The 20,178-nt window shown below is 38.1% G+C and overlaps 1 protein-coding gene across 2 annotated transcripts; it reads right to left on the bottom strand.

Moving 5' to 3' along the window:
- Positions 1–3,396: 3,396 nt before the first annotated feature.
- On the bottom strand, positions 3,397–19,375 carry PSMD6 (proteasome 26S subunit, non-ATPase 6). Of its 2 annotated transcripts, none has more exons than XM_090283886.1 (8): positions 19,128–19,375; positions 18,167–18,372; positions 15,542–15,687; positions 14,540–14,759; positions 14,327–14,435; positions 8,619–8,787; positions 3,751–3,828; positions 3,397–3,606 (listed from the first exon to the last, which is right to left on the bottom strand). In XM_090283886.1, the coding sequence occupies exons 1-8, from the start codon at positions 19,270–19,272 to the stop codon at positions 3,510–3,512; spliced, it is 1,170 nt and encodes a 389-aa protein (XP_090140012.1). In that variant the 5' UTR covers positions 19,273–19,375; the 3' UTR covers positions 3,397–3,509. The 2 variants fall into 2 exon arrangements, with proteins under 2 accessions (XP_090140012.1, XP_090140013.1); XM_090283887.1 differs by having other exon boundaries at positions 19,275–19,373.
- Positions 19,376–20,178: the final 803 nt, after the last annotated feature.

The raw sequence follows: 20,178 nt of genomic DNA, 5'->3' as shown, positions 1-20,178 counted from the left end.
TGGAGAAAAAGGAACCCTAGTGCAATGTGGGTGGAGATGCAGACTGGTGTAGCCACTGAGGAAAACAGTATAGAATTTCCTCATAAAACTAAAGATGGAACTTTTGATTCAGTGATTCCATTGCTGGGATTATACCCGAAGAGTCCACAAACACCAAAAGAACCTATGCACACTTATGTTCATAGTAGTGCTATTTATAATAGCCAAATGCTAGAAACAGCCTGAGTGCCCATCAGTGGATGAGTGGATCAAAAACTAGTACATACACACAATGGAATACAACGCAGCAAAAAGAAGGAAACTTTTGCAACAGCATGGATGGAACTACATAGCATTATGCTTAGTGAAATAAGCCAGGCAGCAAAGACAAATACCATATGATCTTACCTAATATGGGAACCTAATTAACAAAACAAATGAGCAAAATAGAACCAAAGGCATAAAAACAAGGAACAGACTGACAGTGACCAGAGGGGATGAGGGAAGAGGAGAAGATGGGAAAGAAGGGGAAAGATCTAGTCAAGAAACTAGTATAAATGATCCATGGACATAGATAACAGGGTGGGGATTGACTGTGGGAGAGGGGAAGGGGTGGGCGGGGCTCGGGAGAGCAATGGAGGAAACATGGAAATGTAATAGAACAATTTTTTTAAATATTAAAAAATAAAATCATGTATTGCAGTGTATGTGCTCAGTGAGCAAATGAGATAGGTATCCTTTTAGTCATTTGGGTTAGGTGTAGATAATAACAAGAAAAGGTTTTTAGATAGTATTTCCATTCCTAAAAGTCTGTTGGTAAATTTAAAATTAACCAAAAGCTATTATTTCTAATGTAGGAAAAGATTACTATAATTTGATATGGCTTTCAAATATTTATCTTATTGAATAAACAAAATTGGTACACAATCAAATTCTCTAAGAGAAATTGGTATTACTGCTTTGTAAAGTAATTACAAAAGATAGTTCATTCCAGTGACTCCATTTCATACTAGGATAGTCTATTACAAGTGATATGGCTTTATAAAAGTGACAAGATTAAGTTTCCAACTTTCATTTTTTTTAAAAATTCAATATTGAAAAGGAACTAAAAACAATGAATTGGTTTAGCTCTGTGTCATTTAGCAAATAAATATCATTTGATATTTGTATTCTGTGGCCGTCATGACTAAAACCAGAAAATTATGGAAGCTACCCAGAAGTATGTTGAAGGACAGCTGCTTGAATTTCTTTTTCAATGAGCATGTATTACTTCTCAGAAAAAGAAGAAAAAAAGGACTCCTACTCTTCAAAATTGTATTCTTTACTTCATCATAAGGTTAAGTCACTGTACTTGACTTAGCAGCAGTCTAGTTTCTAGTAGCCCCATCTTGCAATGGGAATGGATAGCATTTCTGGTTTCTTTTAGCATCTCTTACACCTGTCATCATTACCTACTAATTTTACACAGTTGGGTTAAAGTGGTAATAGGAAAATAAAACCAAGTACATTTTATGCAAGAAAGGAGAAGTGTTTGGAGACTGCCCTCTCCTCTACACCAGGAGTAAGTCCAAGCCTTGATTGAAAAGCCATAGTTGCTCTATGATCACTTCAGTCCAAGTGCTTCTACAGGGGAGTTCAGGGAAAATCATTTCAAGAAACCAACATTTCAATCCTACTTATTTTCCCTCTAGCATGAACTGCAGTGTGTCAATTTGCTAAAAACAGACTTCTGTTAATTTATTTTTTTAAAGATTTTATTTTTAGAAAGAGCAGAAGGGAGAAGAAAGGGAGAGAAACATCAGTGTGCGGTCGCCTCTCACACACCCCCAACTGGGGACCTGGCCCGCAACCCAGGAATGTGCCCTGACTGGGAATCGAAACAGTGACCCTTTGGTTCACAGGCCGGGTGCTCAGTCCACTGAGCCACAACACCCAGGGCCCGCTAACTTTTAAATGGACACAAGGACAACAGTATGTTCACAATGACTATATGTCTAACAGATTACACTGAATTCTCAGGATCATGGGTTTAAGGGTATTTATATTCATAATTTCTTCAAGAAATTACCGTGATCATTAAGGTTTTATAACCTAAGCACTTTTAGAAATTCTTATGTGCATATTCTCAAATGCTTCAGACACATTCAGCATTTTAACAGCCTCCCATCTACCATGCAGTGCCTACACGACACTCCTTTCAAAGCCCAGCTCTGGTCACACTGCTTCACTTGGCAAGTAATCAATGGTCCCTCTTTCAGCCCAATGCTAAGGATAGCCACCGTCTTGACTTTCAAGGTTATGCTTCTAGTACTTCACCATTAAGTATCTCCTTTGCAATAGGGCAGGATTTCCCAATCTATTATACTGCCTAGTATACTCGTTTTTATCATAAATTAATGTTGAATGGTATATTTTCAATTGACTGAGATCGTGTTCTCCTCTAATATTTTAACGGCTCATTCCCATTAGCATATAAACATGTTAAGTTAAAAACCGCCTACTTCTCTCCCCTTCCTTTTACAATACAGTGCCACTTCTCATTCTCTTAACTGCTCTTGTCCAGGTCACCATTCAGAAACCTTGGGATTCTCCTTGACTCATTTTCTCATCCTTTCCCCATTCTAACCTTTTAGCAAATCCAGCTGCTTCTACAGTCCATGCCACCATTATGTGACATCCCCTCCAGCTGAGTGCCACAGCGACACAAGTCAGTCAAATCAGGCCATTACTCTGCCTAAAACCTCTGGTGACTTTCCATCTCTTTCTTCTCCTGGATATCTGCATGGTCTCTCCCTCCCTCATTTAAATGTCACCTTACTGGAGAGGCCTCCTATGATACCCTGTGTAGAAGATTGCCCTTTATACCCTACTGCACTCTGTCTCCTTTATCAGGTTTTTTATTTCTTCACTCATAGCACAAATCCCTATCTAACTCATTGAGTTTATTACAGTTGGGGTAAAAAACAGAACAACTTTGTCTTCCTCATTGCTATTACTATGGTATTGCTTGCTGGGGGGAAAAATTCTCTTTACCAAAATTATATAATTTTTTTTAATGCCTGTGTTCATTCTGGAATCCAGGATTATAGTAGCCTCCTCTTTAAGTTACCTGTTTTTGAGGGAAAGCTTATGATACATGTATCTTCTGTCTTAAGTGGAGACACTGTTTAATTTTGGCCTACAATATATAGCATGTACTCTTCCTAAAATTCAGGAGGTTTAAAGGTAAGAAATAATGAGCTTATATTAATTATCCCTATTTCACTGATGAGGCAATCGGGATTTGAACTCAGGAAATATACAGCTTCTAACTGTAACCATAAACCAGAGATCGATCTTTAAATGACATAAAAGTGACATTGTTTTAACATTATTGGACCCCATGCTTAATGTAGATATGTTTAAGAAAAAAGTCAATTGACAGAAACAACACAGTATTTATTTTATACAGTTAAACTGGGCACATAGTAAAGTAAGCTATAAAAGTTCCAAGTAATTATCTCCAAAGAAAATCCTTTGTTTACATGGTTTTACATATTAATTACTCTGGAAAGTTTCTGAACTCTGTTTAGTAGCAGATCTCCTTTCTTGATAGTTTCTTGGTACTGCCAGTTCTTGCTATCAGGTCTATAAATAAATTCAAGAAAAAAATGAATTATTTACCAGTAACATTACTACGTAACAATCGTTGACCTACTTTTAAAAAGAAGGCACTTAAGAATGCCCCTTATTCTGGGGAGTATTACAAATGATACACAAACTTAAACGTACCTGTTGGTTTCCACTATTTCATTCACTTTATCTATTTTGCAGTGTAGTCTCCCAGCAGCAATAAATCTGGAGAGTTCCCTAATTGAGAAGGAAAAAACAGCCTTTAGTATTAGCCTTATAGAAGAATCTTAGAAAAGTACAGAGTGCACTAAATACACGATTTGATTGTCTTTCAAGGTAACATTTAGTTTCCCTCACTCCTTAGCTATTGAATATGCAGTAGTTGAGAAGCTCTTCTCTTGATGTTACAGGATTATCCCCAAAGATTAAGTCGTCTACCAGAATAAACATGACCCAACAGGGTCATGCTCACAGGGAGCACAGATGTCAAAGAATGAAACCATTCATAGCAAGTCTTTAAAGCTGCATGAGTGTTCAGAGATAAACAGTAAGTTAGGAAAAAACAAAAAATTAACAAGATTTATTGGGAGTTTGTAGGGACTTATTAAACTGCCCAGTTTGCTTCAACTTAACTGTTAAGAAGCAGGTAACTCAGGGTTTTCAAAATCTTCAGAGCATGAAAGGGAAAAATAATAATATGCTACAATAAATTAGGACTAGGAATGCAAAGAGTGTTAATCTATTATGAATTTGAAAAAGGTATTTCTGAATTACCTATATCCAGCCACAACCCAAACCTCATTATTAAGACAGCTTTTTAAACAAAGTGGTATGGTTACACATACACCTCAAAACCCAGCATCAGTGGTGACACTCTCCAAAGACACTCTATCACCACGTGACATGGGGAAAAAAGTAAATGCTTAGTAATTATACAAAAGCTGTATGAAGGCAGCTCTATGCTATTAAATAAATGGAAAGATGACTCCTTTAAGATAAAAATCTAGTGTTAAATTTAGGGATTCTTATAAGGAGTCTTTCTAATCAAGAAAAATCAGATTTCAAATAAAAACTATGTAACACATTACTCTTCCAGATACTAAAACATCTTGAGCCAAGCATATAAACACCAATACAAAAAGGGACTTCTAAATATTAGAGTTAAATTTCTAACAAAAGTGCCATTGCAAATCAATGGCGAAACGCTGGCTTAATCAATAAACAGTGTTGAGGGAGACTAAGAAACCACATAAGAAAAATGGATAAACCTGATTATGTAGAGAATTTCATAAAAGGAAAGAAAATATCACCAAAACCAAGTCAAAAACTAAAAGATAATGTGGATAAAAGATGTTTGCAATATAAACTAGAAAACACTACAAATCAGACAAATGACTCATTAAAACACAGGCAAAGGATATACATAAAGTAACTTCACTCATTAAAACTGCAAAATAAAGCTACAATGAAATGCCACAGTATTAGGCAGAACAAAGTCTAATGCACTGTTGAGGAAGGTCAGAGGCAAACACCACGTCTCATGCTTACTGAACAGCAAGCACTACCATCAGATGAAAAAGTGTGTAAAGTGTGCTACTTTGATTTGTGCTTTGAAAGAAATCAGTATCATAACTAGTTGCCACTGGTTAGTCACTGGTGTGAGACCCACTATGCCTTAAGTTATGCTACTGAAGATTTTAAGTTATAAGTTATCCTAAACTATCAAGAACAGGAACATGTTTATAAATCCTGCATTATTTCTACACTTTCAATCAAAATATAGTTGATCCAATTGTTACAATGTTCATTCCTTCTTCCAGTTGCTATTTTTTGAGCTATGTAACTGAATGGCTTTAGGTAAAATCTAAAATTTTTTTTAAAAAAATCAGCATTGTTTCTAAATTCACTTATATTTATATTCCAGATAAATAGTTGCACCTCTAGAACACAGCTGCTAAACCCATTTACAGCTCTTGTTCTAGGACTTAAGTGCACAGAGAAAATTACACAATCAAGTTTAATCACCACCAGCTTTCTTAGTCCTACCCAAATCTACAGAACAAGGAAGAAAACCTCTGAAGAATCCAGATGTTCTGATTTAGGAACAAGATACAGAGAAATACACTGGATTTGATTTACAAGCAAATTGACTCAAGAGCGCCCTCTGCTGAGCTTAGACCTAACTGTTCAGCTCTAGAGCCTGACTATGGACACCAAGCTGACAATTCGGCTGCTTCTTTACATCCCACTATCCCCAGACCAGTGTTGGCATGGGAAAATGAAGAACTCCTTAGGGTGTCGTTGAAGACCCTTCTTTAGAGCTAACATGGTATCCTTCTAAGCTTATCTCAGTGGACTTCCCTATACTTCCTGCGATATACTCCATCCAGTTCAACTAGGCCATTCGTTTCTCAAACACATCCCTAAATTTATTTGTGCTATTTCTTCCACCTGGAAAGCCCTTTTCTTCCATCACTTCCTATAAAAATTCTAAACATGCAATGACATTCGGTCTAAATGCCCACAAGAAGCCATCTGTGGATGCATCCACTTCTCAGGCAGTGGCATCAAATACTGATTCCCAGTTATGCTCATTCTGAACTCCATGCCAAGAGTCATCTGAGCACAGCTTCCTTTCTGATTATAACAACAAAGTTTAACTCCTAATGCCCAAGGTGGTATTGAAGTCCCATTCCCTGCTGTTAAGTCTAAACTACCTTTTTCTCTTCTCCCAAGGTGCTAATCAAACACATCCAAAGACAGTCATCTTCCCCAGCCTCTGCTTTGCTCCAAGCCCTCAGCCTGGTGCTTCATATGAAGATGTTTAGTAATGATGAACTGAGTATTTGCCAAATAAACAACCTCTGGAATAAATACATACCCCAAATTTCAAACAAATACCCACCAACAAAATTGTGGAACACAGCCCATGGATGTGATTTCTAACAACCATGTCAACAGAAGTAGTGTTTGCTCAACTAATGGCCCCTTTCTTTTTCCAACAATATCTTACTGAGTTTAAGGAAGTAGAAATGAAAACATTGATGTAGAATTACTGTTCAAACTTACTACATCAGCCCATTTTTAAAAAAGAATTTCAGGGGTTAATAAAGAATCCATGAAATCCCAGACTTGAAACAGGTATCACAGAAATTTAAAACAAGACCTTTCTAGGTAACAGCAATTAGCACTGAGTGGTATAACCTTTGTCTCTAGAACTAGTCTTAGAAAATGAAGGAAAAAACTGAACAATTCAAATACTCCTGACCTTGTATATACCACCCACCTTAAATGTGCCACCTCCCTTGAATTCAAATGTCACTGTAATGACTTAAAGAATACTGCAGCATGTCTAAGTGGCACTGGCCTACTTCAGATGTTAACACTGACTTTGAGCTTCCTTTTGCCCCCTAGTAGTGATGGCTTCATCACCTCCCTATCGCAGTTAAGAAACTGAGGAAGGGACAGAACCTAACCAAAGCCACACAGCTTTTACTGGCAGTTAGAACAAGAAGACAGGCTAACCTCACCTTTTCCATGCACTTGCTCACTCCTTCTGATTCATGAAAACCACTCGTAATGGCCAACCCCCATCCCTGTAACCAACTTTCTTGGATAGTGGGTATCAGATGAATCTCAGACTAGTTAATTCAGAAATAGAACAACAAAATCAACCTAGGACACCAGCCTTCTACTTTGGTAGGGATAATTTTTAAAAAAGAAAAATTACTATCATTGCCTTTTTTCTTTAAAGGAAGAGAATGAGGATATCTCTGGTGATGGCTCCATAGGCGTGTGGGTTACACTTAAGGTATATGCATTTGACTGAATGCAGATATATCTCAAAACAAGCCCATAAGCAAATACTGATATACACGCTAAAGTGTTTAGGGTAAAATGAGCAGGCATCTGAAACTAACTTTGAAGTAGTTAAAAAATAAGATGAACAGATATGTGATAAAGCAAATATAACAAAATGTTAATTATAGAATCAAGGATATATGAGAATTCACTGGATAATTCTTCAGAATTTTCTGTACATTTGGAATTTCTCATAAGATACTAGGAAAAATACCACTAAGAAGAAAAATGGTCTTATTTAAGTGAAATGTAGCTTCACTTTATATATAAACACCACTTATTTTGATTATGGGTCATGGAAAACTGTATCACAAACATTTAAAAAGGCTTATGTTTGGGGGACACTGATCTTGATACCAAATGGACAGCACATTCTGAATGTACGCTTCTTAACTCCACTCCCACTACCTTCATCCAAGCCACTGAAACATTTCCATGAGCTACTGAACAAACTAACTGGTCTCCCCATTCTCTCAGTCTGTGAGACATAGCAAGAAATCACGTCACTCCCATGCTTAAAATCCTCCAATGGCCGCCCCTCCCCCATCAACACTATGCTGCAGTCACACACATCTTTCTATTTCATTTTATTATCTTGGTGGACTCATTTCTATCATAAATTACCTTATATATGTATTTGCTTACTTGCAGTCTTCTCCTCTACAACTAGAATAAAACTCCACAGGGATCTAAAACAATGCCAACCATGCTGTAATGGCTCGGTAAGTATTTGATGAATCACTCATTCAAAGGCCACAAGCCCCACATTTAACAACCAATTTGACCAGAATTGCAGCAGCACCTAAAAACTGGAAGGCATTATTATCACAGGAAACATAACCTGTGACATAAAGGATAAGAGAACTAAGCGTCATTCCTATCATGGCAGTGTAGTCCAGAAAGGAGCAGACGACTACTTTGTTATCAACCGCTCTAACACCTTTTGCAAAATCACTTATCCTCTCTACAGCTCCTTAAACAGAAGGGTCACATCATGAAGGTAGAGATGACAGATATAGCTATTTTGCTAATAATCTTAAGAATAATTCTTAAGATTTTTTTTTTATTATTGAGGGAAGCAGTGCAAACAGGGAGAAAACAAATTCACACATTAAAAGGCAACTTTAAAAAATAAATTAACATGATGTAAATTTATTTAAACTTACTGATCAATGAATTCCACGCCAACACCAAAGGCTTCTGCCATATAGCCAAGGGTTAATGACCTATATGATTCAAGCAGCTGGCTGTATGCATGAATTCTCATTTCTCTCACATAGTACCGATAATGAGGAGCAAAAAGCCAGTCCTTTTTCATTTCCTGTTCCACAACAGCTGCAACGAATAAGATGACAAATTATAAGCCTCTTTAAGATGAAGAGATAAACTAGAGGACATATTTATAACAGGGTAAGAATTAATAGCCTTGATCTATAAAGAGCTCTTCTTATAAGTCAATAAGAAAAGATTAATTGAACAGTAAAACGTACAGAGGATATTGAGTAATCCACACAAGTACAAATTATTTTATTGAATAACTACTATGTATCACTGCTCTAAATAGTGAAGACATAGCAGTAAACTAAAAGACAAGATCACTGCTGCCACAGGAACTACATTTTCAAACAGCAGGGAGATGAACAAATAAGATACTCTCAGAAACTACCAAGTTCTGTGACATGAGCAAAACAGTGACATGACGGAGTGTGAATAGGAGGCCTTTCCCTGGACCAGGGTGGACAGGAAAGACTTTTCTGAGGAGATGGCCAAAAAGAGAGCAAGAGGCACAGAGCACTGCAACTGATGCAGAGGTCCCAAGGCAGGAAGAGCCTGGCTAAGCTCAAGAATACCGAGGGCAGACTCAGAATGTAGCAGGTAAAACAGCTACAGGGATATGGAAGGTAAGTGAGAGAAAAGAATCAAGAAGATACTTGTTAGTTTTGGGTTGAACAAAATAGAAATCCCTGGAAAAGCAAATTTTGTTTTGTTTTTGGAAGTGTTTTTGTTTTTTGTTTCTTTTTAGGGAAGTGGGGAGTGTGATGGGTTTTTTTGACATGTTCAAGTGGATTCACATACAGAATTAGACACTGAAGACATCAAGGAGACGGTTAGGCATGAATATGGTGCTCAGTGGAGATAGAAATTGGGGAATGACTACCATCCAGATATATCTGATTACAGAATGAAGATAAAGAAAAGGGCAGTAAGTCTAGGGCAGTTAGTACTGAGAAGTCTAACAAAGGATGAGGCCTTAAAATCGTGGCAAGAAGCAAAGAATGGTCAATATCAAAGCAGACAAGGGAACAAAATTTAGCAATGTGAAGATCAATGGCTCTAAACATGAGATGATGCTCATTCTCAATTTAAAAAAATACGTAAATATCAAATTACTGTTACACACCTTAAACTTATACAGTGTTTATGTATCAATTATACCTCAATAAAACTGATAAAAATATGGCAAAGAACCTACAGAATAGGATGTGGAAAAAAAATGTTTGCTGATCAGGATGGGTCACATCCATAATCCCAACCTAATTTATCATCTTTTATCTTTTTTGTGCCATTTAAAAGAAGACTAAGCCCTGACCTGTGTGGTTCAGTTGGAGCAAAGCAAAAGTTCATTGGTTTGATTCCCAGTCAGGGCACATGTCTGGGTTGCAGGTTTGGTACCTGGTTGGGGTGTGTACAGAAGGCAGCAGACTGATATTTCTCTCACATTGATGTTTCTCACCCTTTCTTTATCCCTTCTTTTCCCTCCCTCTAAAAATAAATACATAAAATCTTAAAAAAAAAAAAAAAAGACTAAAAAGTTCAATGAAAAAACTATCTTTGGCAAAAACAAACAAACAAACAAACATAAAGCAATAAAATTACTTTTCTCCTCTCAAACTGGCTAAGAGTATGTGGGGAAGGGAACAGACTCAAATGATGTTAAAGTGAGAGAAGGAGAAATTGTGTTAATGTAAACTGGCACAATATATCTGGAGGGCAACAGTGACTAAGATGAAATGTATTTACCCTTTGCAAAATTCATTTTCTTAATTTTTCCCTAAGAAAATAACAAGCAAAAGTGGAAAAGATGCATTGTAAATGAGTGTTCAAAATAAGGTTGCTTAAACAGGGAAAAATTGAAAACATAACTTTGTATCAGCAGAGGATAATGAAGTAGTAGGAGGTCCTTAAAAGAAATGGAAGCTCCAAGGCATGCCACCTGTTCTATCTTCCACTACACATATACTCAGTGCCTGATGCATGGCAGTCACTTAAAAATACTGACTCAATGACCAGCTGTTTGCATAGTGACATGAAAAGAGAAATATATTATATTGTGGAGAGAAAAAAAGCTACTTAGAAAACAGCACATAAAATACAACCACATGTTTAAAGGTATTTCACATATCTTTGGATACTATTGCCCCTGAAGAACATACTTGAAACCTGCTAACAGCAGTCGAGAAAGGACCATGGCAATCATAGGTTAGGGAAAGCCTTTTGCCTCTGGTAAGTGATATTGCTTGAAATTTTTCCATGTGTACATAGAACCCTGTTTTTTTGGTGGTGTTTTATTTTTATTTTTTAAAGTACAAGTAAATAGGAAGGATATATAACAAAATCTTAAAATGGTTTTCTTGAGAATTTCATGTGTGAGTAAATATGTGTATGGATTTGGAGACAGGATGATAGAATACCTCTCACTTTCTCAGTTTAATTTTTAAAAACAATCAGGTATTACATAAAAAAGGATGCTACTTCCTTTTTTCATATGAAACATTTTAAAGCCTGTGTCTGTGAGTGTAGAATCAGTCTTATAAAACCAAGTAAATCCTAGCGTCTCAGCACACTAAAAGAGAAAATAAAATAATACAAATAATGATGACTCTGTCATGTAAAGAAAATCTAACTATCCTGTCTTCTTCATTTAAAATATCTGGGAAATGTATAAAATTGGTAAAGATAAAAAGTTTCATCCAAAGCACTGAAATAAAAAGACTGCTAAATGAGTGATGGGCAGAGTGGGATGACATTAATACATGAACAATTCAGGTTTCAAAAAGCCATCAATTTCATTACACTAGGTTAGCACTGCCCCTCCCCGCCCCCCAATTTTCCACTTTGATTTAATTAATGCAATAGACATTTACAGAGCACTCAATAACATACCAGGCTGTGCTGGTGTTGGAGTCACTACAAATACAAAAAAAGCATAAAGTCTACTCCCAATAACTGTTAGCAGAAGAGACAAACTTAAGAGAAAAAAAAATCACAAAACAATATGCTAAGTTTTAAAAATGGGGTATATAGCCAATAAGCACACACACAAAAATGCTCAAAATTATTAGTCATGAGAGAAATGCAAATCAAAATCACAAAGTATCACTTCATACCCACTAGGATACCTATTATTAAAATGATGCAATAATGATTAGATGAGGGAAAATCCGAATTCTCACACATTGCTGGGAATGTAAAATGGGGTAGTTGCTTGAAAAAGTTTGGCAGTTCCTCAAACCGTTAATCAAAGACTTACCATATGACCCAGTAATTCCACTACCAGATATATTCCCAGGAGAAATGAAAGTATGTTCCCACAAAAACTTGTACACGAATGTTCATTACAGTATATTTCTAATAGCCAAAAACTACAGACAACCCAGATGTCCATCAACTAAAGAACAGTTAAATAAAATGTGGCACATCCATTCAATGGTATATCACTCAGCCATAAAACTAAATAAAGCACTGATATGACACATGCTACAACATGGATGACCTGTGGGAGCACTATGTTAGGTGAAAGAAGCCAGGCACAAAAAGCCATATATGAATGTCCAGAGGCAGAAAGATTAGTGGTTGACAAGGGACTGCGGATAGGAATGGGAGTCACTGCTAATGGGTCCAGATTTCCTTTCAGGGCAATGAAGATGTTCTGCAATTAGTGGTAATGGTCGCACAACCTTGTCCATATACTAAAACCACTGAATTATACTTTAAATCATTTATGAGGGGGGACCCAAAAAAATGGGATTTATAAAAATTGTGTATTCTTACATGTTTAAACTTTAGTCATCTTTAATATACTCTCCATTTGATACAATGCACCTATAGAGACTTTTTTTTCCAATTGCTCAAAACAATTTTGAACTATTTTGATGCCTAAATTTTAGCGCTTCTGCCGTTTTTTGTTTCACTTCTTACACATCAGCAAAACATTTCAAGGACTTTTTTCATCCAGGGAAACAAAAATAAAAGTCACTCGGGGCACAATCAGGTGAACAGGAAGGGTGGGACATGGGGGTCATGCCATTTTAGGTCAAAAACCGCTGAACACTCAGTGTGGGCAGGTGCACTTATAAATCACCCACCATGAAATGGGCAAACACATTCAAAGATAAAACCAAAAGCATTCGATCATAACACCACCAGCTGATACACTGATACAGATGGGTTCTTAGAACACTCACATAGCAGGTGAAGCCTGTATTACAAGGGGCCCGCCTTCCAGAAGATAATTCCAGTTTGTTTGTTTTTTTGGGGGGGGTCCCCTCCTCATATATCTCAATTAAAAAAAAAGGGGAAGGGGCATAAAATAAGAGCTTCAGTAATGCAAAAAAGTTATTTGTTCTGACTGAAGAAACACTCCACATTTGAGCAGAGTAATGACCAAGAAATCCATGAGCATGAGAAAGAGAGAACAGCAATTCTGCCATACAACCTTGTGGGAAAATGCATCCATGTATGTGCACAAGAAGATAAGGCAAAGCAAGTAATTCAGCATGTCTGAAGAGCACTATTCCCACACTATATGGTAAAAAGTATGAATTCTCATAAAGCTGCCTCGCATTTATGCATGGAGAAAGCACTCCATAAACACGGGGCCAAAACTCACTCCAAAATAGAATGACCATCATTTGGAGTGTTCTCCACTCCAATTTTTGTGAATACTACCTACCCATTTAACCAAATACTTTCTGAAACTTGCCACATTAACAATGAAATACAGGGGTGGGCAAAAGTAGGTCTGTAGTTGTTCATATGGAAAATACAATAATTATTAAATAATAGTACAAGAATAAACTCTAGTGTTTCACATACTTTTGCCCACCCCTGTAGGTCAATCTCAAGTTCTTTAAGTTTTGGGAAAACATCTGGGAAGGACCCCTGGGTTGACTTGGTGCAAGCTCATTCTTTTATCATCTTAGCAATTCGTGCTCATCATAGGAAACCAAATGGCCTTGCTGGGTAGGAGTGGAGACAAAAGGGAAAACAAGCACATTTATGTAGGCAGGATCACTGTAAACGAGCTTTGGAGGACCACCACAAGTATTTTCAATAAATTATTTTCTCTACCTATAGCTCTTGATCTGCAAATCAGCACAAAGATTTAGTTACTGCACAAAAAATTACCCATCGTTGAATTCAAAACTCAATTACTTATCAACCCATTAGAAGGTTAAGGATTCCCTCATACTTTTCCCCATAATACTCAGTATTAGAACCATTTATTTGTTCACTCTGCCCTACACCCCCTTAAGACACTAAACCAGGGGGTTGGCAAATTTCCTCAGCAAAGGTCCAGACACTAAATACTTTCAGCCATTGAGAACCACCACACATTCTTATTTTTCTTTTAATAACCCTTTTAAAATGTAAGCATTAATCTCACCCCCTGAGCAGTGTAAAAACAGGTCATAGTCTGCTAATCCCCCCACTAAACAAAAACAGAAGATCAGCCACACTGATCAAATACCTACAGCTATCTCCACACTATTTTTTTCATACACAATATGTGAAAAGTCATCTTAGGTTCTCTGCCAATGGGATAAGGAATCAGACAAAGACAGAAAATCAAAATGAGCAACTCTATCCTTACCTAATGACTGGAAGAAAACTGAGTAACGACATTCATAGAGTGAAAACAGATACTGCCGAACTGCTGGAAGACTGTGCAATACTTCAAGAATCTCTGCTCCTTTAATAACCTAGAAATTTAAAAAAACAAACATATGCTTCAATGATTTTCGTGTATTTGTTAGAAAAGCATGAAATAAGCTTTAAATACAAATATTAAAGATTCAGTCATTACCTTTTCCCTGAGATCTGGTCTTTCTAACGCAATCATGCTGACATAGACAGTGTAAGTCACAAATGTTTTATAATCCATTAGCTCATAGGATGTAAATGTGGAAACAGTGTCAAGGAAGAGTTCAGCTGCCTGTTTGAAATCACGAATAGCCACACAATAAAGTCCTTGATATACTTTTAGACGGTTTCTTCTGTCCCAGTCTCCTCCTTCTTCTATTAAGCTATAAAATAAAAATCAGTAGGATCATAATCTGGAAGTAGACAATGCTACTTGTTACAAGTTTTGTGTTATTTTCAAAGATAAAATAACTTTTAACAACTTGAACCAAAAGGATAGTAAATATTTTACTAAATATATCAATTATTTGCCCTGGCTGGTTTAGCTCAGTGGATTGAGCGTCGGCCTGCGAGCTAAGTGTCGCTGGTTCGATCTTCCAGTCAGGGTACATCAGAGAAGGAAAACTCTGACTCCAAAAAACCTCCGCTGCCTTGCAGCATACCTCTTCAGGGGAAAGGCTAAGGGAGTAAACCCCGACAGAAAATCCGGAGCCGGAGTCCCTAAGGCGGTTTGACGTTGTAGTCAACACCGGCAACTCCTGCGGCGCACCTGAAGCCAAGCTGTATTGACTCCGTCTTTCCCTTGGATCCTTCAGCTGCGAAGAGAGGGGGGGTCTGCTGCATGGGCAACAGCAGACCCTCCATATTACCCTGCCCAGGCTCTGTAGCTTCAGCGTCATCGCAAGATGTCGATTCAACACGGGAGGAGACAGATACTACCATGTCACTCCCGAGTCCTACTGCACAGCCATTCTCGGCGGTGCAGATAGACTCTTAAGAAGCTACACCATCGTCTCTCGAGACGGACGGCTGCCGACGACGACGATATCAATTATTTGACCAAATTTAGAAATTGCAGTAAAAAGAAAATAGGCAAATTTCTTACATTAATCTTATTTATAGCATCATAATTTAAAGGGAATATAGCCCCACTGCTAACAAGTACCTTTTGGCCTTTTCTGTGTTACGTGTGATGAGATCATTATCCATGTAAAATAAGCCAATCCTAAGGAGATAAAACACAATATCCAGTCGATGACCCAGTGCCACGGTTTTGTCATATGTCTTGCGAAAGGCTGTCAGAGCACCCTCCTGTCAAAAAAAACCAAAACAACAGGTGAGAAAAGACAGCTATTAGCTGTCTGGGATTTTCTTCAAACAGGATTGGGATGGGGGTTGGGGAGTGGGGGAGCTGAGTATACGTAGGAATAGAGAAAACAAGATGCCCGTCAATTGATCACTGTTGAAGCTGGGTGATAATCACAGAGGGGTTCATTATATCATTCTCTCCATTTGCATAAAGTACAAAAAAAAAAAAAGGAATATTCCTAAACATATGTTTATATTCTATCTAAAGACAACATAAGAAAAACATAATTTATTCACAATAGTGTCAATCTTCTTTTTCCCATATTTTCAATACTTTTCTCTTTAACAATTATACTACTTTAAAATTACTGTAAGTTATCATTCATATCACTTAAAGGGTAACAGAAATTTTATCTTAGTTATTGACTACTGTTAGAATACAACTGGGTATTTAAATGTACAATTCTATCTCAAAGCATGGTTGAATAAAATGTTTCCATTGCTTTCAAATATGAACATGGATAAAACCATGTGTTTATACTTGGTATTTTCTAGTAAGTATCTGACCTTTGTTTTATGTAATTATTACTTATGCCTCATAAAGGGACTGGCAGGACAGTAATGGGCACACCCAGCACTCAGATCTTAATTTCTGTTAATACTATCCACACCAGAGATCCTAGGAAAAATAGATGATTCCAAGTTTGAAAAGAAAAATAACAGGTGAGCCTGTAATATCTGGTTGTATGACTAATGAGATCATGTTAAAAGGACAAAGAAGCCTTCTAGAAGGAGCTTCCACAAACAAATTTAGAACAAACTGAGCACCATGAAAGTGAGTAACTATAATCAGTGGTAACACAGTCAATAATAAAAATCCATTAAGCCCATTATTTAGCAATTGTTTAAAAAAAAAAAAAAAAGCAACAACAGGAAGGAAAATAAGAGCTGTTCTTTTTAGAATAATGCCACTTGAAAAACATACGATATTAGAACACCACCAATTTACAACTCCCTGATATTGATCCAAGCATGTTCTCCTTGAAATTCCTCAAGGCCTAAATCAAAAGCATATGTAAGTTTCTCATTCATATGTAATAACTATCCTCTTTAAAACCAAACCATATTCACACAACCTAGAAAACCACACAAACCATTAGCTCTTTTTAAAATATTTTGTACTTTCCAAATATGTACCATGATCAAATCTTAAATTTATAATCAGAAGAAGAAAGTTTGTTTTAAATTTAAATTTAATTCACATTTAAGCACTTGTGCCAGATATTAGTCTTACTGTCTTTACCTCTACCTTTAATCCTCATTAGTAGGAACTATCATTATCCCTATGTACAGATGAAGAAACTGAGGGTTCAGTAAATCATAATTGCTGAAACCAGAAATAGAACCTCTCTGATCCAGGAGCCCGAAGTATTTTATTTTATTTTTTTATATTAACACCATGTTATCTGTCACCTAAATACTTCAGGGTACAGTGCTTAAAATTAAGGACATTCAAATCCCATCTTCTTAACCACTGTTACACAACTACTAAATTTTTTAAAAAATTTAAGGATCCAATACCCTTGGGTACCTTTCTCACACACTAATAGTGAAGTATAAATTAGGCAGGCTGCTATGTGAAAGAACTGGCCACATGTATTAAAATAAAAATGGCTCCTTGTCCCAGCAATTTCATTTCACAGAATATACCCTAGAGAAATATTAGCATATACACACAAAGAAGCATATGCAAGCATGTTTTCACATCAGCAGCTTATAAAAGCAAAAACAGCTGAAAACAACATATTCTACCTGCCCATCAATAAACAGCTGAATAGCTAAGAAACCGTGGCATGACCCTACAATGGACTATTAGCTAGCATTAACCAGAAGCAAGATTTATGTACATGAATATGGAAAGATCACTCAGAAATAATACTGAATGAAAAACAGTACAAGAATACACCTTTTTAAAAAAAAATTTAAACATAGTACCTAATCTCTACAGGTATATATATGTATGTAAATGTACATTAAAAGAATTAAAAAGGTTGCCTTTGAGGAAGTATGAAATAAAGAAAGATCAAGTAGAGTTTTAACATTAACTATAATTTTTAGTTCACTATAAGGAGACTACTACTTGTGTAAATAACAATTTTTAAAATGCACCAGAACCAATGCTTCCCAACCAGGATACATGAGAAAAGTGAAATATTGAGAGTAATCCCAATTTTGTAAAAGCAGTAAAATAACAAAAATCTCTGCTTGTTCACTTAAGTTTTTAGTCGTGTTAAAAGAGATAAGGAAGAATACACATGTGGCTGCTTGCTGTGTGGGGCAGGTGATAGGGTGTAGCAAGACTACTTTTTCTTTATCCATCGTAACTTTTTAAAAAGGAACTTGATTTTTTAAATAAGGCGTTACTAACCTACAATAGTGCCCATTCTAGACTATACAGAGAGGGGAAACCATCTCTACTCACTTTGTCCCCTATCCGGCACAGGTACTCAGCCTTTGCCATCATTGCATCGCGAATTTCGCTCTCTCCTAGATTCTTCTCTGCATCTTCCAGTTCCTCATCCAAACGTTTCAACTCTTCTTCATTTGCCTTCTTCATCTTATTGAGCAGGTCCATGTCCATCTGCCAGTCAAGGGATTTGCACAAGGCTTCATAATAAGGAGCCATGTCTGAAAGCCAAAAAGAGGGACATGACTTTTGAGTGGTACAGCCCTCTTACCCTGAAGTCAGTGTCCACTCACTTCTTCCACCAGTCTCCCACCCACGACCAGGAAGTAATGGGTAGCGCCTGGTAAAGGGGTGGGCAAAACGCAAACGCTCGCTGAGGGTAGGTTCCCAGCATTAGGGCCAATCCTGGCACCGCCAACTTCTGCCAAGGCTGGGTGGAGGGCAGTCCTCGGTTTGCCTCTTGACGGCCTGTGTTCCAAGGCAGTCTTCAAGCAAGGGAAAGGGGAAGCTTGTTCATCCACAGATTGAGACACGTCACAGTATGTTCACGTCAGTGCCACTGACTACTACGGAGGACTACAGGAACCGACCCCAATTTTCCCCTTCACACGGTACGCCTAATTCTCCCGCGGGACTACCCCGAGCCCGGGACTACTCGCCAATGACAGGAAGTCAGGAGCCACTATTCTGTGCCTAGCACCGGGCTCAAGACCGCAGGATTTTCCCGTAAGCTGCTCTCAGAGGGGAAGGGCGCACAGCGGGAAGACCCCGCTAAGAGCAAGGCTGGAGGTCCCCGACGACACCCAACAAAATTAATATCCTTAGGGTCTGAGAAGACAGGCCCGGTCTCGGGGACCTGTGAGGGAACGGGGGCGTCCCGGAGTCCGGAGCCCTCGGGAAAAACCACGCAGCTCCGCAGCGCGGGGCTAGCCCAGGCCTAGGCCTAGGCCGCTGACTCGGCTAGCGCGGGCCTCACTGTTATCGCGGACGGCCGCCATCAGCTCATCGCGCACGGCCGCGTCCCCGCGGTGCTCCGGCAGGCTGAGCAGGAAGCGCAGCTGTGCGATGCGAAGGTCGGGGTTCTTGGGCAGACCCTCTTCCTCCAGGTTCTCCAGCGGCATACCGGCGACCCAGGGGACGAGTCAGAGTGGACTGCAACTCAACGACGACCCACTGGGGCGGGAGCGGTGGAAACGGGAAGAGTCGGAGAGTGCACCAGCCAGCCACCAGCCCGGCTTCCGGTCCCGGCTCTACTTTCACCAGCAACGACCCCTGCTGGACACCTCCGGGAACGTCTCACCCGGCCGCGCGCCTGCGCCCAGCAACATTTGGCTGTCACTTTCCCTCGCTCGCCACCCCGGAAGTCCCGGAGGGTTTGGGGGCCTCTAAAGTTCGATTTGGTGAACCTCTTCCTCCGTAACTTTTTAGCGCTTTACTTTTCATTCCGCTTGTAGTTGATAGGAGCTGACAATCTTTTGAAGATTTTGAAAATATAACAGTAACAACAAAAATAAAAATACCATAATTTGTTGAATCCTTCCTTATTCTTTGGCCTTTTTATGCCCATCATCTCATTTTAATCCTCTCAATACTAGGAGGTAAGTACTATCAGCCCATTTTGTAGAGGAGAAAACTGAGGCACAAAGATGTTAGAGAACATAATCAACTAAGCTTTTGTAGCAATTCCTGAATAAAAATCTGTAGCTCTAAACCCATGTTCTTTCTGCTGTTCTAAGAAAACGGCACCCAGAATTCCAGTCTCAATACAGAAGCATTATCATATGGTGTATGCTTAATTTAAATCACAGCATGCCTGCATTTTCAGCCTCTTTTTATGTGTTGCTACAGAATCTTCAGAATTGGTAAGGGTTCTGTGAAATTCCATATAGCGGATTTAGCATAATTTACTTTTCCTCTTCTCTCCTTTAGATGTGCCATTAGGTTGTCCAAGGTTGAATGCATAGGTCACTTCATATTTTGCATTTTTCCTTTGCAGGATTAATAGACAAAAGAAAGAAATGTTTTGT

The sequence above is a fragment of the Furipterus horrens genome, unplaced genomic scaffold, assembly GCF_987537825.1.
Source record: "Furipterus horrens unplaced genomic scaffold, mFurHor1.1.pri manual_scaffold_7, whole genome shotgun sequence".
NCBI lineage: Eukaryota > Metazoa > Chordata > Mammalia > Chiroptera > Furipteridae > Furipterus > Furipterus horrens.
Note: the sequence above shows the minus strand (reverse complement) of the source record. Positions and strands in the feature narration are given on the sequence as shown.

Bases quoted from the DNA above. Each gene is read 5' to 3' on its own strand.
- PSMD6 (XM_090283886.1), bottom strand. From the start codon at position 19,272: ATGCCGCTGGAGAACCTGGAGGAAGAGGGTCTGCCCAAGAACCCCGAC. The intron at 15,688-18,166 runs GTGAGTAGAGAT...TTTTTTTGACAG, and splicing joins TGTGCCGGATAGGGGACAAA to GAGGGTGCTCTGACAGCCTT. The intron at 8,788-14,326 runs GTAAGGATAGAG...TATTCGTTGCAG, and splicing joins AGTTTTCTTCCAGTCATTAG to CTGTTGTGGAACAGGAAATG.